Source organism: Culex quinquefasciatus, chromosome 3 (genome assembly GCF_015732765.1).
Source record: "Culex quinquefasciatus strain JHB chromosome 3, VPISU_Cqui_1.0_pri_paternal, whole genome shotgun sequence".
NCBI classification, from domain to species: domain Eukaryota; kingdom Metazoa; phylum Arthropoda; class Insecta; order Diptera; family Culicidae; genus Culex; species Culex quinquefasciatus.
Genome location: NC_051863.1, coordinates 134,650,159 through 134,676,894, shown reverse-complemented (window position 1 = coordinate 134,676,894; position 26,736 = coordinate 134,650,159). Strand labels below are relative to the sequence as shown.

General features: G+C 34.2%; 1 protein-coding gene across 3 annotated transcripts; it reads right to left on the bottom strand.

Moving 5' to 3' along the window:
* Window positions 1–7,624: 7,624 nt before the first annotated feature.
* Window positions 7,625–24,740, bottom strand: LOC6036217 (ribose-phosphate pyrophosphokinase 1). 3 transcript variants are annotated; one of them, XM_038259990.1, is made up of 6 exons: window positions 24,430–24,740; window positions 16,662–16,845; window positions 13,630–13,689; window positions 11,890–11,988; window positions 8,543–9,001; window positions 7,625–8,489 (listed from the first exon to the last, which is right to left on the bottom strand). In XM_038259990.1, exons 1-6 carry the CDS (start codon window positions 24,663–24,665, stop codon window positions 8,397–8,399), a joined length of 1,131 nt encoding a protein of 376 aa, XP_038115918.1. In that variant the 5' UTR covers window positions 24,666–24,740; the 3' UTR covers window positions 7,625–8,396. The 3 variants fall into 3 exon arrangements, with proteins under 3 accessions (XP_038115918.1, XP_001846292.2, XP_038115919.1); XM_001846240.2 differs by having other exon boundaries at window positions 13,636–13,689; XM_038259991.1 differs by lacking the exon at window positions 13,630–13,689 and having other exon boundaries at window positions 24,430–24,739.
* Window positions 24,741–26,736: the final 1,996 nt, after the last annotated feature.

The window sequence follows — 26,736 nt, the reverse complement described above, 5'->3', positions numbered from 1 at the left end:
TAAATTCCTCTTTACGTTTGACATTTGACAACGTACACCTGCTTTGTTGAAAACATTGATTTTCTTTGAGTCACTCCGCGCGCTCGACTGTCAGTTTTGTTATGATTGTTTTGTAGCAAAAAAAAGTACAATAATTATTATCTCATTTCTAGAAAGCTGTGGAAAAGTTTTTAACACCTGTTAATTCCGGAACGATGACCTTGCGGTGGTACACACTTGGTGGGATTTGGAAGAGCGAGTAGTTTCCGTTGAGGCTGGGCAATTATCGGGACCAGTTGCGGTTGCAGAACCAGATCGAGAACGGAGTTTATCGGGAGTGCAGTTTGGAAGTGGCCCCGGTGGGGAGGGGAAGTTCTGGAACATCTGCCGTCTCGAACAGCACCCTCTCCAACGACACCCTATAAGTGCGCTGGTCACTTGGCGTTCCCTAACTGAACCCATCCGAGTCCCGGCACGACATCATCCCGTGGACCCATCTCAACCTGACGCACTCCTTCACATACACCTCGGAGATCAACGTCCGGCCGCTCTCATACGTTGACGCGATGACATGCAGAATATCCTCAACAAAACCTTCCTCGTGGCTCACCGCAACAATCCCCAGCTCGAAAACCGTGGCCGGCACTCAGTGTACCGCAATTTCGACACCTTGCGCGGAATGAACTACCGGATGCACCTGAGCTTCTACGATCGTGGCCGTCTCAAGCACGTCAAGTGGTCTCAAGCACGCAATAGGTCAAACCGATCGGTCGCATCGAGATCGCCCCCTCGCCGTATGTTACGGAAAGCACGCGAATCGCCATTTTCCTTCCAACGCTTGAGCATTAGGTCCACGACACGGAGCAGTTCTTTCTGCATTACGAAAAGACCTGCATGGACAACACCTTCGTGATGCTGTTCTACCGTTGACGAACCGAGCCTTAGCCTTAAATGATCGTCACAAACATAGGACCAGAAGAGGTTCCACCGGAGCGTGGCCTCCAACCATTGTAACCGATACGTCCTACCCGGTGCCGTACTTGCTGCTTGGACCACCTGGAATGGGCAAAACGACAACTCTGATTGTGGGCATTGGGCAAATCTCCATGTCCAAACCGAACTCAAAAATTCTTGGCATGCCCACTTCAAATGCGGCTGCGAACAAATTTATCGTTAGACTTTTGCGAAACCTACCGGAACAACAATTTTTGCGCTTCCTCCCCCGGCTTCCGCTTACGACAACGATGCCATCGACAATCTCAAACTCGCCCTCCTCAAGACAGCTGGCCGGCAAGTACAAGCAGCCCACTGCGAATTTTGGCCCGAGACTCGACTCGATTCAGGCACGATCTCGAGCCAAAATTCTCAGTGGGTGGTTTTGGCCCAGAAATCCAAACAGTCCATATATGATAATGACATCCCCCGTTCAACAAATCAGCCAACAAGAAAACCGCCCTGTACTGGTTTACTCGGATGCTGACATCCGGCTAGGCGAGCGATCCGGATAGCTAGCGGACACGATTCCATGCGGTTGGAACGCCAGAAAGCGACTGCGGCCGGTGCTAAATCGCGATTATGACCCAGAAAGAACCGATGCCAGGGGGACTGCTGCCTTTTCAAATTGTTATCAAAAAGCTGATGAAAATTATAAACCACGGGGCGAGATACAATGTACTGCACATAGATGAATTCAGGCTGTGGCACATAATTTTATTGTAATTAACATAAATTGTGAAATTCAAGTTTTTGAAATCGTTCAATAAAAATTTGTATGTTTATTTTGATGCATTATTTTGTTGCAATGCACCGTTTACCCTAGCGAAATTAAACGCAATAACCGACGAGTTCACGGAATGCCTTTCTGGAGCTGATTATTTTTTGAATTCACACGACGTCACCGTTACTTTCCGTTCTTTCCAATTCAGTTCAGTCTGCTGGTCCCGGAAGAGTTCTTATTTTGTTGTGCGGCTGGTTGCTGTCCTGTCGTACCGATGATGCCGGCCGTCGCTGGAAAGTCCGCCTTCGAAGAAAACGACCACTTCTAGCAGGCCGCGTTGAACTTGTCCAGCTTCCGGGGGAAGATTGCCGTTGATTAGATAGACTTGAGAGGAACGTTTTGATTGAAACCTGCGCGTGGGAAAATACAAAACAAATATCTGCCTTCCAACAGTTTATGAATAGTCTTACCTCGTTGTTACCAAAGTTTTTACTGGCTCGGTTATTTGCCAGGTAGCGCCAGCCGCCGAGTTGTTTCTGCGGAACTGCTCAAGTCACTCGCGATCGACCTGCTTGCTACTTCCTAAATTTTTCTTGAACGCTATCCGAGCTTCCAGCTGATAGAAGAACCGAATGCTGTTTTGGACTGGCCAACTGCAACAGGTCCCCTGAACTCGATGGCCTTTTCCAACAAATCTTGTTTACGGGCCAGCGACTTTCTTTTCGAATATTTTTTTCACCAAACAACAACAACAATCACGCGAGATGTCGAACTGTCAAACGTCGTCGGTCAAACCAATGTGGTGTAAAGAGAGGTGGCGATGTTATGATCGTAAACAAAAGTTAATTCGTTAATTCCTGCAGTTAATTAATTAATTTATTTAATTTTTTACTATTGTCTCGCCCCTCGGGTAAAATAAAATCTAAAATACTTCAAAAATTTAATAAAAGTTGAATCATACAGAAAATAATGAGTCATAAAGTTTATTGTATTTTTTTTATTAATTTGAATATATTTTTAAATTATATTAACGCCTTGTAGTTGCCTGCATATTAAAAAATTTAATCCTCGTTTTTCAAAACATTATTATTTGTTTCTTGAAAGGTAACGCCATCATGTCACATTAAACTATTTAATAAATGGAATCTGGTCAAAGTAAATTTTATTGAAAGTTTTCTATAAATTATGTTTTGTACCGTCAACTGGGCCAATCGGGACTGCAGTCTGTATGAATATGGATTACAGTCTAACTTAAATTATTAAATTCCTAAATTCCTAAACTCTGAAATTCTGAATTTCTTAAGTTCTTAAGTTCTTAAGTTCTGAAATTCTGAAATTCTGAAATTCTGAAATTCTGAAATTCTGAAATTCTGAAATTCTTAAATTCTTAAATTCTTAAATTCTAAAATTCTAAAATTCTAAAATTCTAAAATTCTAAAATTCTAAAATTCTAAAATTCTAAAATTCTTAAATTCTTAAATTCTTAAATTCTTAAATTCTTAAATTCTTAAATTCTTAAATTCTTAAATTCTTAAATTCTTAAATTCTTAAATTCTTAAATTCTTAAATTCTTAAATTCTTAAATTCTTAAATTCTTAAATTCTTAAATTCTTAAATTCTTAAATTCTTAAATTCTTAAATTTTAAATTCTTAAATTCTTAAATTCTTAAATTCTTAAATTCTTAAATTTAAATTCTTAAATTCTTAAATTCTTAAATCTTAAATTCTTAAATCTTAAATTTTCTTAAATTCTTAAATTCTTAAATTTAAATCTTAAATTCTTAAATTCTTAAATTCTTAAATTTAAATTTAAATTCTTAAATTCTTAAATTCTTAAATTTAAATTCTTAAATTCTTAAATTCTTAAATTCTTAAATTCTTAAATTCTTAAATTCTTAAATTCTTAAATTCTTAAATTTAAATTCTTAAATTTAAATTCTTAAATTTAAATTCTTAAATTCTTAAATCTTAAATTCTTAAATTCTTAAATCTTAAATTCTTAAATTCTTAAATTCTTAAATTCTTAAATTCTTAAATTCTTAAATTCTTAAATTCTTAAATTCTTAAATCTTAAATCTTAAATTCTTAAATTCTTAAATCTTAAATTCTTAAATTCTTAAATTCTTAAATCTTAAATTTAAATTCTTAAATTCTTAAATCTTAAATTCTTAAATTCTTAAATTCTTAAATTCTTAAATTCTTAAATTCTTAAATCTTAAATTCTTAAATTCTTAAATTCTTAAATTCTTAAATTCTTAAATCTTAATTCTTAAATTTAAATTCTTAAATTCTTAAATTCTTAAATTCTTAAATTCTTAAATCTTAAATCTTAAATCTTAAATTCTTAAATTCTTAAATTCTTAAATTCTTAAATTCTTAAATTCTTAAATTCTTAAATTCTTAAATTCTTAAATTCTTAAATTCTTAAATTTTAAATTCTTAAATTCTTAAATTCTTAAATTTAAATTCTTAAATCTTAAATTCTTAAATTCTTAAATTTAAATTCTTAAATTCTTAAATCTTAAATTCTTAAATTCTTAAATTCTTAAATCTTAAATTCTTAAATTTAAATTCTTAAATTCTTAAATTCTTAAATTCTTAAATTCTTAAATTCTTAAATTCTTAAATTCTTAAATTCTTAAATTCTTAAATTCTTAAATTTAAATTCTTAAATTCTTAAATTCTTAAATTCTTAAATTCTTAAATTCTTAAATCTTAAATTCTTAAATTCTTAAATTCTTAAATTCTTAAATTTTAAATTCTTAAATTCTTAAATTCTTAAATTCTTAAATTCTTAAATTCTTAAATTCTTAAATTCTTAAATTCTTAAATTCTTAAATTCTTAAATTCTTAAATTCTTAAATTCTTAAATTCTTAAATTTAAATTCTTAAATTCTTAAATTTAAATTCTTAAATTTTAAATTCTTAAATTCTTAAATTTAAATTCTTAAATTCTTAAATTCTTAAATTCTTAAATTCTTAAATTCTTAAATTCTTAAATTCTTAATTCTTAAATTCTTAAATCTTAAATTCTTAAATTCTTAAATTCTTAAATTCTTAAATCTTAAATTCTTAAATTCTTAAATTCTTAAATTCTTAAATTCTTAAATTCTTAAATTCTTAAATTCTTAAATTCTTAAATTCTTAAATTCTTAAATTCTTAAATTCTTAAATTCTTAAATTCTTAAATTCTTAAATTCTTAAATTCCTAAATTCTTAAATTCTTAAATTCTTAAATTCTTAAATTCCTAAATTCCTAAATTCTTAAATTCTTAAATTCTTAAATTCTTAAATTCTTAAATTCTTAATTTCCTAAATTCTTTGATATTTTTTAAATTTTAAATCTGGGTATGATTTTAAATTCTAGATTTTTATTTAGAACTTTAAATTTTTTGGATTATAATTTTTTATTTGAAGGATTTTGAATATATGAATTATTAAATTATATTATTTTAATTTTATTAATTTTTAATTATTAGAATTTTTAAGCTTTGAATTTGTTATTTTTAATTATTTTTTTGTTTACATATTTCTTTTTATTTTTTTGATCTTAGATTTTTTTATTTTTAATATTTGTATTTTTAAATCTGTTTGTTTATGGATTTACTTCTTTTCAAGCAAAATACAAAAACCTTCCTTTTAATTTCAAGATTCTGCTTTTTGAGATTCGGCATCATAAGGCAATTCGGAATTTTCAATATTATTATATCGATTACAAAATTATTGATACATTTATAACTTTCAGTTGAAATAAAATAAACAAATTCTTAATATTTAAGTTTTTTCACTAGAACATTTTGCAAACAAACATCGCGCGAAAGAATGTCACGCGAAGAAACGTCTTTCCGTTTCTTGGGTGTTTTTTATATGGAGTTTTGCGTTCCTTCCGAGCTGCATATCAGCATTTAGTGTTGTCATAAGTTTGTTCAAAATGCATGTTAAAAAAAAGTTTTTTACAAATAATATACCGTACAGATAATGGTACAGATATTCGCCTTGCTTGGTGCAGATAAGACAGATTTTTGGACCCTATGATACAGACGAGCATGTGGTAACACTGGAACTGGTATACATTTTCTTTTATGAAATCGTAGTGTGCTGAGAAATCATCCAGGACAGTTTTCTTTTCACACTTTTTTAACAGAAATTTGTTCAGAGGTCCACGGATGTGAAACAAGTTTAGTAGGTATGTAAAATATTTAAAAAACTTTTAGACCAAAATTGAGCATGTTTACAAAAGCTGGTAATTTTTGTTAACAAAACATTTGAAAAATGGTTCAAACTGCAGTAAGTCATCCACAACTATATTAAAGGAATCCATGTACAAAAAACCAAACCAGTTTATTGATCTTGAGGCTGATTCCAGTGACTGTAAAAATGCAGGAATCAAGTCTCCCTAAACGCACTTTTTTATTGTAAAAAAAAGTATGACGATAAAATTAACGTGAAATGCGTAAGGGTTTATCAAACTTATTTTTATTTTTTTTATTTGTTTTCTACAATGAGTTTGAGTAAATTTTGCACAACATTCTAGAGCAAAGCTATTTTTTACCCGCATGCTGAAGAGATACAGCAGGGGTGCCCAACCTTTTGGCCCTGTGGGCCAGATCTGATTTTTCTAAAGCATAGGCGGGCCGGAACTAATGTTGGTGAAAGTAAAAAACAGTAAACATTTTTTTCATAACATTTATTTTAATAGGTTAATTCAAGTTAACAAATACATAAAAATGTGTTGCAAAACAAGATTCAAATATCTTGATTTTAAGAAAGAAATACAAAGATTACATACAAAGATTACTTTCAAAGATGTGTTTATTTCATTTACTTTTATTTTGTTTTGGACAAAATTGTATTGTAATTGTTTTTGTCGAATGAAAATGAATTCCCTGACATCATTATCTAAAAAAAAGTATCAAAATTTCGTCGATGCAAGTTTTTCATTCAAGTTTGAAAAATCAACGAGATCCTTATTTTCAATTTGCCTTTTTTAAGCTTTTTCCCAGCAAAACTTTATCATTGAAAAGTTGCTCTGAAAAAAAAAACTAATCAAAATCCTCAAAAGAGAAACAATTGAATTAGAAATAAAAACAGCCAAAACTTTAAGAAATTAGAATTCAGTGTCTTTTGCATTCTTTTTGCATATTGTTCAAGTTTAATAATATATTCTTATTACATCAATATTGAAATAATAAGAATTAAATTAAAACATAAAGAATGTTTAGATGTGAAATAAAATCATTTCAAAAAATACAAAGGCATAATCCTAACAAACGTTGTATGTCATAAGCAACATAAACAAATAAATGTTTTGTTATAATATCTGAAAAATTGACCTCAACATATTTTTTTTATTGAATATTTTATGAAGCCAAAGAAATATTTTGAAAAGCCGTCGCGGGCCGGATGAAATTTCCTCACGGGCCGGATACGGCCCGCGGGCCGGACGTTGGGCAAGCCTGAGATACAGGCTTGGAATCAAGTATCCCCGAAGGTCAAGTCCCCCCACTCTCCCCTATGCTTGAAGTTCTTGATGCTTCTGAAAAATAACAAGATTTAAAAATTAATGTTTTAAAAGTGAAACTGAGTTCAAGTTCACCAAAAAATTCAATAGAACTAGTTCACTCGTTAATCAAAGTATTTCGTTATCCCGACTTAGAGAAATTTCAACGATTTTACAAATTTTCTTAGTGGGTACATCAATAATTAAAAAAAATAATTTAATTTTTTTGGTTTTTGGACGATACATGACCTTATTTTAAGCTTAAGGATGCACTCAAATATCTTTACGTAGGGCTACGCTGGATCTAGGTCATTAGAGTCAAATCCTTAACCTGCAAACAAACCAGAAAATCTTTGAAACAAATTTAAAAAAAACAACACTACTACATATTTTCGGATATCATCAAATCAAACAGAACAAATGCGTGATACTATTTTTAAAGTTTTATTCACTTTACTTTCCATATCAAATTAGCATAAAATTAAAAGTTGTTTTCAGTGATAGCTTACAGTAAGTTTGACTCTAATTTATAATTTGCCTGGGGTGTGTGTTTGTGTTTTGGATGTCCGTTTTGTATCGGTGTGTACGTGTATGTGTGTGTGTAAGTGTGAATGCAAACCAATCTAACAGGAGCACGCTGTAACAATCTATCTTTACTAGCAAAACAGTGTTCAACACTCCTCTTTCGGATGGGGTTTCTCAACTAATGGATTCTATGCTTGGCATGAAAATACACGACTATTTGGGCTTTGTGTGTCTATTTTTTATTTGTTCAACTCTTTTATAAAGAAAGGCGCGTACTAAGCTGAACATCTCTAACGGTTTATCTATAAGGTGTAGCTTCTCTTCTTCGTTAGCCTAATATAAACTTGGTTTAGTGTTACTTTAATATGGGAATAGAAAGAAGGGGCGTCCCGAAATCGGATAAATGGAGCAAAACTTTAAACTTAATTAAACCATACCGATTTTAACGTTTTCTTTTGTTTTCTCTAGAATGCTTTGAGCTGTTTGTATGAGTCTTTTTCATTTACTTTACTATGGCCAATAGTTAACCGTGAAGGCAAAATTTCTCAGCTTTGAATAAACAATGATATAATGTATAGTTTTTAAAAAAACAGTTCCACTTCCGGGTTGACGGCGTCGTAGTTCCCCGTTTGTCATCATTCACGGTCCCGGTGGTGGTGCCTGGCGTTGGCCGTCTTAGTAAGGAACGTTTGAGAACAGATACGACACACTTTCGCCGTTGTGGGTCCGGCGGACAGCCTCGGCAAACATCATGGAAACGTCGATGCACTGTTTGAAGGAAGGTTAAGATGTGATTTAGATGGCTTTTAAAAAGAACCCACCTGAATCTTGGGACAGTCCTTCATGTGGCCATCCTGGGGGATCGTGTTCGTCACGACGACAGCCTCGAAGCACGCGTTATTTATCCGCGAAATGGCCGGCCCACTGAAGATGCCGTGGGTCAGAATGGCGTAGACCCTGGTGGCGCCCGCCTCGACCAGCTTGTCAGCGGCGTGGCAAATTGTGCCGCACGTGTCGGCCATATCGTCCACCAGGATGGCCACGCGGTCCTTCACGTCACCGACCAGCACCATCGACGCGACCTCGTTGGCCTTCTTCCGCTCCTTGTGGATCAGCGCAAACTCCACGTTCAACCGATCGGCGATCGACGTGACACGCTTGGCACCGCCCGCGTCCGGCGACACGATGATCGAGTTCCGCCACTCGGCAATGTTCTCCCGGATCCACTTGAGCACCGCCGGTTCCGCGTACAGGTTGTCCACCGGGATGTCGAAGAAGCCCTGGAGGAAGAAAGTGGCATTTGAAATCCCAAAAAATAACAACGACCATTTTTTTTTCCTTGGGGAAGCACAAACTAGAATATCCAACCATAAATAATTGGTTTTGGCCTAACAAAGTGTTTACAAATCTTCAAACATGTTTTTTTTTCTATTATTTCAAAAAAATATATACGATTTCTTTATCTTTATAATTCTCAATTCATGGGAAAGCAAACACTTGAAGTTTCTCAGAGTCACGTGCAATCTCAATATTTTGATATTTTTGATTGGTTTTGGATAGAATAGTCACATATTAACAAAAAAAAAGTGCATTCCAACCTGCTATCCCTATTCAGACTGTAGTCCCGATTCGCCCCAAATGGCGGTATGGGCATCAGTGATGTAAAAATAACAAACTTTCAGTTCTCAGCGACTACAACCATCATGGCAGAAATGTCATCTCCCAACTTTCAATGCACTTCTTTCCGTTGCGAGATTCTCAGCACCAAGAATTGCCGTTTCTCTCGCGAGTTTACTATTTTTTTTGTGACATTCTCTTTTTCTCTCTCATCCCCACATTCACAATCATCCCCGTTCAACAAAACGCAGTCGCCACAAAACAAAATTTGCCAACGCAGTTTAACGGGACGTAATACGTGGTCGGTTTCCAATGCTCCTCTCGCGTTCTTTCATCGCGGTTTTCTGAGAAAACAACAGAATCTTCGGTGAGTGTGCGTGAACGAGGAGAGGGAGTGATAGAAAGAGAATGCTCTTGCTAGCAAGCTCGAGATAAAAGAAGAGAACTCACAAGCTAGAGTGACCGTTGCAGGGTGGCCACTCAAGTCGGGAAACCGGGAAAGTCGGGAAAAACTCTGGAATTCGCCAAAATTCGGGAAAAAGTCGTCAGTTTGTGATTGTTTGTCAAAAAGACGTTAAAAGTCGGGAATCCCAAACATACTCGTTAAAAAAATATTTTCTAACAATTGAATAATTTTGTAATATTTGTTTACAATTTTCAAATTAAATTCACTCAATAATTCAATTATTCTTCTTTAGTCACTCAATTTAAATGTATGGTCCCTTTCTCTATTTAAATCTATTTTAAAATTAAAAGCCTATTTAAGACATCAAAAATCCTATTTTTGTGAGTATGAGCGAATCACTAAAGATAAAAAATGATTTCAGTTAACGGAAAACTTAAATATTGAATAAAATCAAATTTTTGTTGTTTTTAATGAAAAACTGAAAAAACCATTTTACGCTTTTAAAAAATTATCCAAGAAATTTTGACATAAGTTACTGCTAATATGTTTAAAAAACATGGAATCTTATTAAACTGATTTTTCCAATGAAAAAATAATCATAAAGCAGTGAAATATTGATAACTACATAAATCAACATTCATTCAATTTACAAAATTAAAAAGGGAAATTGGTAAAAACATTTTTTCAACTAATTCCTAGACACTTTTATAATTATTTTTAAAAGAATAATAGCAGTAATCATGTATTAAGCGTTTTTTTTTATAAAATAAAATTAAATTATGAATACAATAAGTTATCTTTAACTTTTGGCCATTTCTAGTTGAAACGAATTATAAAAAGCTATACGTTTGCAGACTTTAAAAATAAAACATTGAAATTATGAGTATTGTTAGGCTTTCTTTTTGCCTTTCTCACCTCAATGAGGAAAGGCTATAAAGTCACTCGAAAAATGAACTTCTTTATTCGACCTCTTAGACCCACCTTCATGCATACCTATCGACTCAGAATCAAATTCTGAACAAATGTCTGTGCGTGTGTATGCCAGTAAGTCCGTGCACCGAAAAATATGCACACTATTATCTCCGGACTGGCTGTACCGATTTGGACCGTTTTGGTCTCATTCGATCCGTCTTGGAGTCCCACAAGACCCTAGTTAATATTATGAAGTTTAGAAAAGTATTTCAAAAGTTATGCTAAAAAACGATTTTGACTTAAGTCCAGAAAATTGTAAAAAGGATGGTTTTTGTAAGAAAACCCGTCATGTTATACATTTTTAGAAATGTATTGAAAAGACCTTTCTAACGAGTTCAAAGCATTGAAGATCTGACAACCCTATCAACAATTATAAGCACTTAAGTGTTATTTATACACTTTTCAGAGGCCGGATCTCAGATATTTTGATGAAAACGTTACGTTACGTTAATAGATTAAAGATCTGACAACCCTGTCAAAAATTAAGTGTTTTTTATACATGTTTTTGAGGCTGTGTAGTGTATTCACTTTATGAATGTGGGGAAGGCACCAACCACCTGAAGGTGGATATAGTAACTGTTTTTTTTTTCAAAGACTAATTGTTCTCTGAATCAATATATATTTAAGTGCTTCCATTTTTAATTTTTCTAAGGAATTTGTGATAAGTTTCTGATTTTTTGTTTGTTTGTTTGAAATCATGCTTTTCTGAAAAAGTCGGGAATTTGAAAATGAAATTTAAGTGGTCACCCTGCCGTTGCTATATCGTTTGATATTTTGGTGCAGGAATCATCAAATGATATTTTTTCTATCACTCATTTACAACACTGGTGGGCATTTGTGTGCGCATTAGCCATTTTGCAATATATTATATTTATTTTCGTTGGTAGTTTTATCCTCACAGGAGTGTAAGTCAACATTTTGAAATTAAGTGTTTACTTTTTACAGAGTTGATTTTTGGAGTCATTTAAAGCTGTTAGAACATGTTTGGCATGCTCAGAAAAAAAAAAAACTTCAAAACCTAAATCATTTATGATTTATAAACTCCTATCGTAAACCAAAGGGGTTCTATACAACAATGTCAACCAATTTCTTTATTTTTTCAAATTTCGTATAAACTGGGTATATCCCTCTACCCCACTAGAACAATGTTCAACTTTCGCTTCCAAAACTCACCTGAATCTGTGAGGCGTGCAGATCCATCGTGATGATGTGATCGGCTCCGGCCACCGACAGCATGTTGGCCACCAGCTTGGCAGAGATTGGGGCACGGCTCTGAAATTAAAACACAAAAGAAGAAGAAAAAACAGAGAAAAATATTTGTTTAGTTTCACCGCCAGACAAAACGCTTCGATCTACCAACTAAAACCAGCTTAAATTAAAATCATTCCTGTTAGTTTGGCTGCCAGGATTAATCAGAATTAATACCAATTATTTGCTTTTTTTTAGGGTTTTGATTTTGCACGTAACAAACAGTTCTGGTTTGCGCCCACATGCAAGTACCGTACCAAATAAAATGAAAAAGGGAGGGAATTGTGCCATTTTGATGAACTGACAAAGAAAAACACGTGTGATTGATGATGAAACCGATTAATCGCAACCCAAACGAAAACGCATCCAGCGTTTTCTTGCCGGTAATAACAAGGTTTGTTAAACACCCTCTATAACTATGTTCCTGTTTTGGTGAAAAGCTCTGAAATCACTCTTGAAATTAAATGACAGTTAAACTTTTGGATTCTATCTACAATTATTGTGGTTTCACCCGGTCAAAGTGCACATTCTGCCTGTGTTTGCTGGTCAAATTGTGAGGTTTAGTTTTTTTGAGGTATAGGTTTTTGTTTTATTTTAGCTGAGCCGCACACACTTTGTAAGAGTTCACACTAGCCTGCCGATTTAGAGTGAAAACGCGAAACCTTTTCTCGGGGATTTGCTTACTCACAGTGTACAGATCTGGAACATAGTCCTAAACACAGAACAGAACGGGGGTTTTCATTACATTGGAAAGAACATCTCTAAATTATGTTGAAAGATAATGGTGGGTTTGGTGTTTCTGTGCTTGTTAGTTTTTAAAAAAGGGTTTGAAAAAAAACTGCATCCAAAAATTGTGGGCCAGTTTTCAAAAAAAAATATTGTTGATTAAAATGTGGAGTTTAATTACAGTCACTTCATCAAAATCAGCACACTCAAAGCAAGCACGTGCCAACTTGCTATGTAAACTATGTTTAATCGCGCACGTTCAACACTAACGATATCTCTCTCCGATAAAATCGCAATCTCGTACTTTCTCTCATTATCTCTTTCCAATTTCACTTAATATAAATTTACATTTCGGAAAAAAGTGAAAAATATCTTATTCACTACTCTTTATCTAGTTTTTTCATATCATTTGAAATTATTCTTCATCAGTATCGCATATATATCTCAGAGCTCTCCAGCAACAACACATATATACAAAGAAAAAACACATTTAGTATTAGCCAGTAGTAAAAACACAGAGACAGACAGTCACAAACACAAACAGAACAAAAATACCCTACAACGAAAAACACTAGTTAAGGTTCGACTAGGACGTTGGAAAAATGTGGAAAACTTCCTCTTTTTTCGCTTTTACTTTACTCATAAGACGACGATAAATAACTGAATTGAAGAAAGAGAGTTACTAGCAACAATATTGCCATTCTTTTAATGTTTTAAATGTAGGTGTGTGTATTGTGAACTTCCCATGAGAGACTACAAAACGAGATAAATAGTATTAAAGTAAGAAAAATAACCAAGGACTGACTGATGGCGATGATGACGAACGGTTGTTGTTGGTGGGGGGAGGGACAAACCGATGACGAATTTGGACAAATATAAAGAAAAGAACAAAAAAAGACTGCAAGAAGTAAAAAAGGTAGAAGAAAAAACTCAAAATACCAATACCCGAAACTTCCACTCATTGGTCTTCATCAACGCGGCCAGCTTATCGTCGCCTGTCTGAGGGAGGGGAGCGAAGTATAGGAAATCAAATTGTTATTATTGTTTGTTTGTACACGAAGAGATAGAGTGAAAGAGAGAGAGTTATGGTGGTGGTGGTGGTAGATGTGTGCGAGTGCACCGCTACTCAGTTGGGTAGTAGTTGAACACAATCATAATAAAAACAGGCTAGTAAACAAGAGCAAATAGATAGAGAGAAGAAGGAATGTTAAACGAACGTGTTCAGGCTTAATCAAAATGAAATTGGAAAGTAATTAAGTGGGTACACGCGATGGAACAAGAACTTAGAACATAGTAACGGCATTGGAAGTTGGAAGGAGCTGTACCGTAAAACGGAGGGGCTTTGGTTGTGAAAACTCGTTTAAACTATTGTTATCCAGTGCTAGTTTTACTGCAATGCAAGGTTAAATACACAGAAAAAAAAATTATGGTAATATTCATCAGGAAATGATGACAGATTTTGTGGCTAAAAAAATGATGAATTTCACATTTTTACACATTTTTTATGTAATATTACTGAAAAAAAGAGGTAATATTCAACCTACCAAATTTTCAACATTCCAAAATTCAACTTTTTTTCTGTGTAGGTGAAGCGATTAACCAACACACTGGCAGCTAGAGAGTCATGTTTGCTCGCGAATGATTGCGCGCTCCAGTCGGCAAAGAATCGTTCGGCAATGAGTGAATGATCTTTGAACCGAAAACCCAGGACTCTTGTTTGCAAGCTTTGAAATCAGCAAGTATTCGGATCAAAATGTAGAGAACTGGGTCCTAAAATGAAGCTTAGATTGCTGATATTATTGTTTACAGCGATAAAGCTTATTTTTTGAGTACAATGACCCTTTGTACGACCACAAAGAGTTTAAAATGGATTTTCCTTCTTGACAGAAAAGTTCCTACTTGACAGCTCGTTCCAAGGGGACCATAGTTGATCCATCAAAAAACTGTTGTCTTGTCAAAAAAAATTTTTATGTAAACTCAATTAGTTTTCAACTTAAGGATACATATAACCTTTTTCCAAAAATTGAAGATATTCATGAGAAAAATCAAAAGGATAACAATCATGAACATATAATTACTATAAAATTTTACTAATAATTGAGTGAATATTTGAAGATAATCGCTTAGATCAGAAAAAAAAACTGAATCATCAAATTGCCCCAAAATGCGAAGTGTAGGATGATTACAGTATTTAAGTGAGCTGTTAGAAACGTCTGAAAAATCAGTTCCCGAGCAGACGGAAATACTTGGGAATACATTTTTTTGATATTTGAAAATACTAGGCCGGTAACATTTTATGTTATTTATAACAAGATTTGTTCTTCGTGTTATTGGATTGTTATTGTAATAACAAACTAATAAAGCTTTTAGTTACTCTTCGAACAAATCTTTGTTGTTATTTTTTGTTATTTTAACAACTAATCCGATCATCCCAATAACAGTTGGAGGTATTCTTCCATAATTCTGAATTTTTGCTTTAGTTCTGTTCGTCAGATAAGAGGAATCTTGCGTAACTAAAAAGAACAATGAAAAATATAGACATGATTTCCTATTGCCTACTATCACGTTAAAAACTGATGAAGCTAAGTAATAGTTGATTGAAGAATAATATAAATTTAACATAATATTATCCCAGTTTTTGAACATTTTTCACGTCCGTGAAATTTTCGTAAAATTTTGTTTTGTAATTATGGAAAATTGGGTCCTAAATTGAAGCTTAGATTTCTGATATTATTGTTTACAGCGATAAAGCTTATTTTTCTGAGTACAATGACCCTTTGTACGACCACAAAGAGTTTAAAATGGATTTTTAAATCAATTTTGAAAAATTATCCTCGCGGTCCTTCTTGACAGAAAAGCTCCTACTTGACAGCTCGTTCCAAGGGGACCATAATTGATCCATTGAAAAAATGTTGTCTTGTCAATATTTTTTTTTTGCATTAAAATGAAAAAAAGTGATCAGAAATGGTTTTAAATCGTGTTTTTTACCGTTGTACATAAAAAATAATATAGGGCTTTAGTACCCAATTGCAGTTTTTTTTGCGTGAAAAATCACTAAGTCTAAACATAAGGAATCAAAAAATACAATAAATAACAAACAAACAAAAACAGTAAATTTGAGAAAAAATAATTTAATTTCTAAAATTGATTTAAAATCAAGCTCGCAAATATCTTATTAGTTTTATAGCCCAAGCCCTTCCGTTTACGGTACCACTAAGTGAAAGAGATAGTGAACTGCAAAGATGGTTACAAGAAAAAAAGCCCGTCCTGTAGGGAACCCAGGAAGCGCATTCGGGACAGGGGCATCATCACTATCGGCTGCATCATCATCATCAACGCTATCAGTGACAGTTGTTTGTCTTATAGTCTCGCCTCAACGTCGTTGTCGTCGTCGTCGAATGGCAACGGCCAACGGCGCGAGATTCGAAAATCAATAAACACTACCGAGCTCACAAGATGCACTTTCATCGAACTATTTTCGCTGGTGACGACGAAGTTCATGTACGCAAAGTGTTGTTTCAAAGCTGGCTGCTGGCTCAAAGATAACCCCCGGGCCTGACCCCGACACGATTGTGGCCTGTTTACATGGTCGCGGTTACTAACGGAACTGGACTGCGCAAAGGGTTCTACGTACTTTGCTCGATCGTTGATCGGCAACGGGTACAAGGATAGCTATCAAAATGAAACTCTAAACAACAAACAACAAGAGCTAGGAAATTTTTTCCACATTTTTTTTTTGCTTTGGAGCTGCTTTTGTTTTCTAGCAAAAATCAAAAACTGAACAAAAATCAAACCGATAGGAAAAGCGCCTCTGACAATCAGGACAACAACGTTAAACCTAGCGCGGTGAAGGAGGAACATGAGAAATATATAGAGAAGAAAAAAAAACAACAAAAAAGGTAAAGGGAAAAAGACCAAAAAACAAAGCCACGTGTCCTGTGGACGGCGAAGGAGCACGAACGCACACCTACCTTGTCTTTCTTGTCCTGGCGGGCGTACGGGAAGCAGGGTATCACAGCGGTAACGCGCGACGCCGAAGCGATCTTGCACGCGTTGATCATGATCAGCATCTCCATCAGGTTGTCGTTGATCTCACCGGAGCCGGACTGCACGATGTACACGTCCTCGCCGCGGACCGACTCGCCGATCTCGACGCTGGAAGGGGGTGGGGAAAATTAAGGAAATAGTTTTAGTCAAACAGAACATATTTTAAAATAGTAATGGGTGCACATGGTTTGGTGGTTCAAATCACCGATAATTCGATCGTACACCCAAAACTGGGCAGCAACGTTCGAGAGAACAATGGCCTCGAATCGAGAGAACAGTGGTACCATTCACAGACACAGAGAACACAGCTGGAGACGAGCGAAAGAATTATTCTCGCGAGGTTCATTTGCAAAAAAAAGTTCATCCGTCAAACAAAAAACCAAAAGTGTCGACTACGGGAATCGAACCCGAGACCTTTGACAGGCAAACCCAATGACTTAACTGCTTCGGCCACCACAGCATGATGACTCAGGAGCGGTCAGATGTCAATGTATGACACTTGTTGGAGATTAACGGTTTCAATTAACGAATGAACACATTTGTTATGATGGTGTGAGTTGGTAGCATTATTCTTTCGATTTTGGCACTGAGCCCTCAATAAATTTTGAGGGAACGATTCTCTCGGCTCTGAGTTTTGGGTGTAGAGTTGTTCACTCAATAAACAAAAATATCTTAACCGTAAAGGTGTGATCTAGCCGTATTATGTAAATCATTTTAACGACCAAGTCACGTGTGACTTTGTGTACCGTCAGTGGGGGTGACATTGGGTCTGGGGGGTGAGATTGGGTCAAAGTGATTTTTTACCGATTTTACAATTTTTCAGGTTATTCTCAATGAAACTACATTCTGTTAAAGGGGTTGTGTAGGGGACATCTTAAGATGACTTCGCTGAAAAAATCTCGTTCCTAGAACAAATCCTGTTATTTTGACAGATGTCTAAAGTTGGGGTACGTTTTTGGCCAAATATGACCTCTCGAAAAATCATTTTTCTAATATTTTTGTTAGAATTGCTCGAAAACTACCCAAATGTTTGAAAATCTTCACTTCAAACATTGTAGCGTGTCAATACGATTCCCTCGAACAAGAAACGCTCTTGGATGACTTGTTTTACCATATCGTTGTATTTGAGCATCATTTTAGTTTCATTTGACCCAATGTCACCCCCTCTAAGGGGTGAGATTGGGTCAATTTTCAAACTATTGGCATTTTAGGTAGTGTTCATCAAAATCCACCATATTTTGGGAAAATGTGAGTAAACTATCTAAAAACAAATCTACGTTGAAAGATTTTCGATGTTATTTAAATTGTTTTTGTTATTAAGAAATTACGAGAGGTGTATCGTTTTTTGACCCATAGTCACCCCCACTGACGGTATCCTATGTACAACACCAAAAACTGGACAGCAATCTTCCAAGAGAACCATGGTCTCGAGCCGAGAGAATAATGGTACCGTTTACGGACACAGAAAATAAAGCTCGAGATGGTCGTGAGAATTATGCTTTCGAGTTCATTTTCAAAAAAAAAAGTTTCTATATAAAGACTATCTCAATAACCTAACTACCTCGGCCACAACAGCTTGGTGACTAAAGAGTTATCAGAAGTCGATGTATAACACATGTAGCTGTTTTTTTTTGTTTCAATTAACGAATGAACACATTTGTTTTGTTAGTGCGAGTTTTGCATTATTTTCTCGAGTTTTGCCTTACGCTTTCAATCACATTTTGGAGACTATTACCTCGATCCTGTACTTTGGGTGAAACAATTCAACTCAATATCAGAGCTGTATTATTTTACTGACCTTAAAGTTAACTTACTTTAAATTCTACGATTTGATATCAAATTGTTTGCTCCCTGGATACACTACAACCGACAGAACAAGATTGAAGTTAATTTCCGGAAATTTCAGCATAAGTTGTCTGAAATACCTACTTTTGGCAGCTTTCAATAAAATAACTTTGCTAAACATTTTTGTTTATATGATATTGTCGATTTCCTTAAACGATAAAGAAGGTATTACACTACGACAACAAACTAGACAAGACACGCACCTTTTTGAAGTTTGACAGATTCCCTGGTCCGCCATATTGTTTTGGAAAAGTTTGTTTACAAACAGTTTGCCAGTTTGGCAAACAATTTTGCGAGCAAACAAACTGTTTGTCCAAACTTTTTCACTATACATTTTTAGTTGCACTTCTATATTTTTTGTTATGTTCATGAAATATTTTAGAACTGATATATTTTTGGTAAAAATATTAAACGAACAGGTTCTACAGGTGTAGTGTAATTAATAAAAAGAACTGCATACCAAGTATATGTGTAAGGTTAACGTGTAAATCCAAACGTAATTTGTTATTTGACTGAGAATAAATTATTTGACTTGAGCAACTTAAAAAATGTATTGACCAATAACTTTGTAACAGTTCAAAAATGTCAAAACGTGTTTATACTTTTCGCCAAAAAGTTTTCCGAACATTTATGCTGTAGTGACAAACTGTGGTCTGTTTGCGAAGCGTTTTTCGTTTATGTCTTGTGTAGTTTTTTTTGTCATAGTCTAATACCTCCTTAACAAAAAAGCATTTTGGCGTGTCTGGTGAGAGTCGCATTCGCTATAAATACAAATTTGATAGTGTGCAAAGCTGTCGAGACAAAACACACACAAAAAATGTAAAATACAAACTAAAAACAAGCATCCAAAAGGATTTCGATTCGAATAGGTTCATTCCATGCTCTTTTAATTGACTGATTGCTGCCAACCGGTAGTAGCTCCTCCGTAGAAGAGCACACGCGGCCCGTCAAATCGTCTAAATCAGCGCAAAAGGAGTCTCGGTTAATTTTTCGCTGAGCTTGGGCAAAGAGAATACAATCATGTGGAAGAGTGTGGAAAAAACTAATTTCGAACGGCGCATGCTGTCGTGGTTGTCGTACAGTTCCATGGTTTGACGATGGGACGGTACTCGAAAAGTGTGTTTTCCTGAAAAAAGTTATTAATTTTTTATTAAATTTAATTGCCACGATTTTTGTTTTTGTCTTGTTTTGGGTCGTTGAGCTCAAATATGACAAAAAAAATGTTCTTAAGTGATGTGGAAGTTTTAAATCCAAGATGGTGGTCAATTTTTATTTCCTTTATGGTGGTCAAGAGAAAATACTTTGGTAATTTAACATGCAATCAACCCCTCAAATTTACTAAAATGGGGTCATAGAACTCTTATTTGAAGTTATACGTAATAAAAAAAAACGAAAAGACAAAGGATAAAACAATTCCATCCAAATATAAGAGTCAAATAAATTATAATCATATACCGATGTCCTGATATAACTACTTTTTTAAATACATATTTTTATTTAACGAATTTACGGAACAAAACTAGGGGTAACAGCATTATTTTAGTTCATTCTTTAAAAAAGAAAATCCACATTTTTAAATAAAAATTTCTGGTTGATTTAAATACATTTTCTTTTTGCTTTCATAAAAAAAATTTACCCATAGAAGTTGATATATAACCATTTGAAAAAAATATTAATTTAAGTTATGCTAAGAAAACCTTGGTTTTTGTTATGACTCTGTATTTCATTCTAACCTTTAATGATTATGAAGCACATTTTAAAGAAATTTTCTGATCCACATGAAAAACAGAAATACAGACTCGATCGGGCAATAAAAACTTCGAATAATCGAATCACGAAAAAAATGTGTTCGCTGTCTAATTTTTTTATTGTTGAGGTATGATCCCTAAAATACGCTAAAATGATTTTGACTTTTTAAATTCAAGATGGCGGCCAAAAATGGCGGTGATGAAATATTTAAAAAATGCATTTTATTTTTTAATAGGCTATCATCAACTCAAAATTGCCTTATATGGTGTCGCAGAACTCGAATTTTATGTTAAAAATAAGGAAATGAAAAAAAAACGAAAAAAAAACTTTTTTTGTTCGTTATTCGATTATCCGAAGTCCCATACAAACCTTCGGATAAGCGAGGCTTCGGATAATCGAGTCTGGACTGTATGCTAATTGGGTACTAAAGCCCTATGTCAAATTTTATGTACAACGGTAAAAAAAACGAATAAAAACCATCTCTGATCACTTTTTTCATTTTAATGCAAATTTTTTTTTGACAAGACAACATTTTTTCGATGGATCAACTATGGTCCCCTTGGAACGATCTGTCAAGTAGGAGCTTTTCTGTCAAGAAGGACCGCGAGGTTAATTTTTCAAAATTGATTTTAAATCCATTTTAAACTCTTTGTGGTCGTACAAAGGGTCATTGTATTCAGAAAAATAAGCTTTGTCGCTGTAAACAATAATATAAGCAATCTAAGCTTCATTTTAGGACCCAATTATTCTGCAACACTGAAAAATTCTTCTTAAGATTGCAAAAATTAACTTTGGACTGAAAATTCAACTTAACCAGAATCAATACAATCGAAGTTCATAATAGTACAAGGTAGTTCGATACATTTCAAAAATCATTGTCAAGATGATCGATAGCTAGTTGAACTAGTAACGCATTTACCGTCATCTTGAACATTTTTTAAGGTTAAAAAATAACAAAATTGTTGTTGTTTGTTACTGATGTTTAGCTTTCAATAGCAATAAAAAAATCTAGAATATCTCAATTGAACATATCTAAAACTAAGCCGAAGACCCCAAATCGTTCAGAAAAATCCTTCGTAAGATTCATAATTTTGAAAACGCTCCTCAAATTTGTACAGCGATTTGTAAGGACAAATTTATTATATGGAATAGCTAGGTTGGGCAGGCCAAACCTGTATGCAAAGTTTATCTAAGTCAAGCAACTCGTTTAATGAGTTATCATGGCGAAATATTATTGCTAATTTGCCAGAACATGTTTTTTCTGTCAAAAAGTTGTTTTATTCGTGGTTTTTTCATTTTTTTTCCCAAATAAATCAAAAGAATTGAATCGGACATCTAAAAAATGCTCATTGTTTTCGCTCTGATCTGAGAAAAAAGACGCTAAACGCACCGCCCACAGAGCGTCTCTCCCTCTCTCAATTTCATGCCAGAGAGACGTCTAGTTCTCTCTTCTCTCTTGCTGTTTTTGTTTACAGCTAACCCAGCTTACAAAAGCCGCCATTTGCATCAGCTGTTTCTCTCCCGTTGTCTCACGGCATTTGCAGGCAAGTGGGTGGTGGTGGGTGGTTTACTTTGACCGACGTCGTTGTTCAACATTGTTTTGATTGTTTTCAAAAGAACCTCGATTGAGAAAATGGGCGCCGACGCCACCCACATGACTTTGCATGATATTGCCTTCACGCGTAGAATGGTGGCGAATCAAGTCAAGTTTGGTCACGCGGATTGCCGTGCGACATGTGAATTTTCCAAGTAACTCTAAGTTTCTTTGAAAAATATTAACCATTGAATTAAATTAGTAAAATGCTGATAAGTTTTGGTTTTTCTGACGGTTTTCAATTTTATGTTTTAAATTACATTGCCTGCCAAAGTACAAAAAAGCAAAAGATTTAAACAAGTAATTTTTAATAAGATTGCAATTTTTCTATGTTTGTTTTTTTTGACGAATAAAATCAATTATTTATTTTTTTTAAATCAAACCTATAAGATTCACTAATTTATTTAAGGCAGGGGTGCCCAACCTTTTGGCCCTGCGGGCCAGATCTGATTTTTCTGAAGCAGTGGCGGGCCGGAACTAATATTTGATAAAAGTTGATAAATTAAACTCATTTTTTTCATTTTTTTATGATTAGGTTCTTTTTAAGTAAATAAATAAAAGAATAAGTGTTGCAAATAAGATTTATATATCTTGATTTTTAAATGAAAAACAAAAATAAATTTTAAAAAATGTGTTTATTTGACTTATTATAATTTTTGTTTGTTTAAAATTGTATAGTTATTGTTTTTGACGATTGCAATTAAATACCTTGATATAATTCTGTTATGAAAAAAAAAGTCAAATTTCAATGCTCTTCACTTTTTTTTTAGTTTGATTTCCTCAACACTACAAAAGAAAAAAAAACTATGAGACATGATAAAACTTATTCGAACAAAATATTTGCACCTTTATTCAAATATTTTAAAATGATTGTAAACACACACAAAATTTAAAATGTGTAAAAAATATATATTTAATCATTCTCAATTCGTTATTCTTCAAAATTTAAAATTAATGGAAAAAAATATTTTGCTCCACAATTTCTTGATTTACTTTTGAAATTTTTTATTGAAGTATTTGCAGCGATCTTTTCAGTATGAATAATTTGCTTTTTAAGCTTTAAAAAACACTTTATCAGTGAAAAGTTGTTCTGGAAAAAACATTAGTTTTGCTTACCTATTTATTTAAAAAATAGAAAAAAAAAACTTCAGTTTAAAGTAAAGACATTAAAAATGAAAGAAATTTAAATTTAGTGTCTTTTTGTACATATTTAGAAAACAATCAAAGCTTTTTCATAAATTTCATAATTTTACGAAATGGATAATTTTGTTTTCTTGCACCATTTTTCAGTTTAAAAATATCAATATAGAAATTATAAGAATTAAACTCAAACATGAAGAATGTTTTTATAATATGTTAAAATTTGGTTTCAAGCTTATTTTTTTTTCAATTCAGACAATCAATTTATTTATTTAATACAAGCTCTTCCCGGCAAACTTCGTTCTGCCCTTGTTTGGTTTCCTGACGTTTCTTGCTTGTTTGCTAATTCAGCCTCCTGTGATCTATGTTTGAGTTTACGTAACTTTTCCCATACAATTCACAGATTTTCCGGAATCGGTTCCAGAGTGGCCAAAGTTGTAACTTTTTGGCGAAAGAACCTTCCTTGGGCTTATACGAACTCAACGCAACAAAAAGCGCCTCGATGCGACGTTCCGTGTTCAACTAATTCGCGTTCGAACAAAACCATCGAAATTTTTTATATATATAGATTTCATGAACAGCCTTAAGGGCCGGTCATAGAACTATTTCGAAAAGCCGTCGCGGGCCGGATAAAATGGCTTCACGGGCCGGATCCGGCCCGCGGGCCGGACGTTGGGCAGGCCTGATTTAAGGGCATTACAAAGTTTTTTAAATTCTTGTTTTAGCTAGAGTTTGAGTCAACTCAAGATGTTTTTCATAATTTCCACAAAATTCAATTTTTTTTTCATGGACAAGGTTGCACATTTTATAACAACTGTTCGTAGCACTTGCACGATTTACACTACTTAATCTCTGATTATCACGACTTTTTCTCTATAGTGATAGTAGAGTTCTTCGTTTCTTATGATTCACTTCTTTCTTTTCTCTTCATTACTTTTATAGCACTCAATGTTGTTTTTTTTTTGGTTTCTGTGATAAAATCCACCCATTGAAGCACCGTATTCCTGCTGCTGCCGCCGTCCACTATCCACCTGGTTTTTATACACAGATATAAACCGTACTATCATCATGATCATGATCCCCAAAGAGAGCGAGAGGAGCAGAAGGAAGAAAGAGCTCTGCCTTCAGCGTTTCTGGCTGTCACACTTCAAGGTTAAGTGAATTTTATTTTTAAAGCACATCTCTCTCAGCCATTTTAGTTTGCCCTATTTTGTTCCTTTCGGGGAAATCTCTTCCCAATGCAACAACAACATGGCTCCATGAGGTTCTCCTTGTTGGATCGATAACCGGCCGGAAGACTCCGTCCAAATCCAAGTCCATGTGCAACCCCTTCCAGCAAAAAAAAAATGCCCCGCTGTACTCACCATGTTTCCAGATTGCTGAACTTTTTCGTGACCACCTTCCCGAGGTCGATGCCGAGGCGGTCCACGATGCGCGACGCCAGATCCGGATGGGACGAACCGGAGAAGACCTTGATGTTGGGCATTCTGGACTGCAGGAGAGGCTGCTGCTGCTGCGGGCTACTGCTGGCGGCTGACTTCTCCAAGTTGTTTCGGATTAAACTTCTGGCGCGAATCGGGTTGGAAGAACGAACTGGCATCACACAATCTACGGTATCAAATTAAATAAGAGCCTCGTCGTCGTCGTCGCAGGTCGGTCGATTTGTGGGTAGTCGCCGCGCGCACACAATCACAGCTAACCAGTCCAGGTCCAAGCAGTGTGCAAATGTGGTCGTGAGGGCCGCGGATGACGGCTCGCGCTGTCAGTCCGCGCGGCGATCCGTTCGCGGATCCAAAAGAGGAAAGGGGCAGCAGCAGTAGCGAGACCATGTGCACGCGCGAAGTATTGTCGATTTGATTGGAAATGAGCGATGCATTTTTAAGGCAAAATGCAATAAGTTGAGCGAACAAAAACAGGTGTTGTTTTTGAATACTTTTTTTTTTTTTTTTTTGAACTAAAAAAATAGCAGACCTGTTCAGAATGCAGTCGTTATCCCTAACCCTCTACAACCCAACACCTCCTCTAGACGGGCTTCGATTTAAAAAAAATTCCAAAAATCCATTTTTAACCAATTTTTGATCTTTAAAAAGCACTGTAAAGAAGATCTTTGAAGTGTTCGAACTCTTGAAATTTTAGGAAATTTTAGGGTTGGAAGCTTGACTTGTTTTCTATGACTTTTCCTAGTGTAGGGATTATGGGTTGCAGGATTGAATATGTAATAAATTATTAAATGAGTATTTATTATAACATTGATATAATTCATAAATAATAGTCAGGAGCGCAACAAAAAGTGCGCACCTTCATGAATATTGCCTTGTTAGCTGATTGCGGATGGAGTGCGAGAGCGCGCTAGCGAGCTGCGAGAGAGAACAACAAGCGAGAAAACAACGAGATGCGCGCGGCTGGCGAAAGAGAGAATGAAGATTGTCAAATCAGTTTTGTGGTTAATTTCTGTGGAATAAGACGTGTTGTTTGTTAATTGCAAAATATCTGTGTTTTTATTATAAAAGAAAGTCCCCGATCACGACACCTAGGTTTTTAAAAATGTATTTTTTCTGGAGTCAAGTTGGATGTGTTTTTAACTAATATTTCCTATATGTTAAGTAAAAAAAAGTATGCAGTCATTTTTGTAGTGTCCCAGACTATGCCTCTACGCATTTCTTTACAATTTAAATGATAATGCTACTATTCTCTCGCAGAAAATGTGAAAAACAACCAACAAATAGAAAAAAGTGACTGTAAAAACATGAAAAAATCAGATAGGCAAAATTTAATGATAAGAGGTGGTAGAATAGGCCAAATACTACCAAAAACAAACATAAACTACACAGAAAAAAATCATGGTAATTTTACATCTGGGAAGCGGTACATCTTTTACGTCAGAAAAAAATGTTTAATTTTACCTCTGGAAATGTGTAATTTTACCACTTTTCTGTTGTAATGTCACTTTTCAGTCTAAAATGAGGTAAAATTACATTATAAAATTTGTAATATCAAGGGTAATATTCAACCTTCCAAAATAAGCTTCAAAATTTATACATTTTTTTACTGTGTAAACAAGATAAATGCAAATTAAAATACTAAAAATAAAACAAGAAAAACATAAAACAAGAAAAGTTAAGTTTTTCGTAGAAAAAAGTTGCTCAAAATGACCTCCTGAACACGGGAAAAAAATTGGAAAAAAATTGGGCAGTAGAGGGTTAAAGTTTTTTACATTTTGTACTCTTATTACGCAGCCTGTTGTGGTCAGAATTTATTTGCTAGAAATCTCTACTAAAAATCACTTTCGTGTTTAGAGTAAATATTTATTTACCTACCCATTATTTACTCAGGCCGTTGGAATTTTTTTTGAATGTTTATGTTGAAAACAAAAAATAAATTACACGCATGATTTTACTAATCAAATGAAAAAAGTATCCGAAAATCTAACCAAAAATTTATAATAATGTAATTGTAAAACGACTTAAATTTTATTTAAAAAAAAACATACTTTTTAGCAGGGTCAACCATGCTGAAAATGATTATCGACGTTGGAAAATGCATTTAAAATTGATTTCAGCTTATTGTACGTCTATTTTTTTACCCTGATTTTTTAGCCAATATTGATGACATAAACCTTGAAAAAAAATTAGAATTGAAAAATTTTGTAACAAAAAAAATCAACAGTACAA

What these genes read in the sequence shown, in the direction of transcription:
- LOC6036217 (XM_038259990.1), bottom strand. Translation starts at nt 24,665, where the DNA reads ATGCCAGTTCGTTCTTCCAACCCGATTCGCGCCAGAAGTTTAATCCGA. An exon ending in AGTGGAAGTTTCGGGTATTG is followed by an intron (nt 11,989 to 13,629) that starts GTATTTTGAGTT and finishes TTTTAATTTCAG; the next exon opens with AGCCGTGCCCCAATCTCTGC. An exon ending in TGCACGCCTCACAGATTCAG is followed by an intron (nt 9,002 to 11,889) that starts GTGAGTTTTGGA and finishes TTCTTCCTCCAG; the next exon opens with GGCTTCTTCGACATCCCGGT.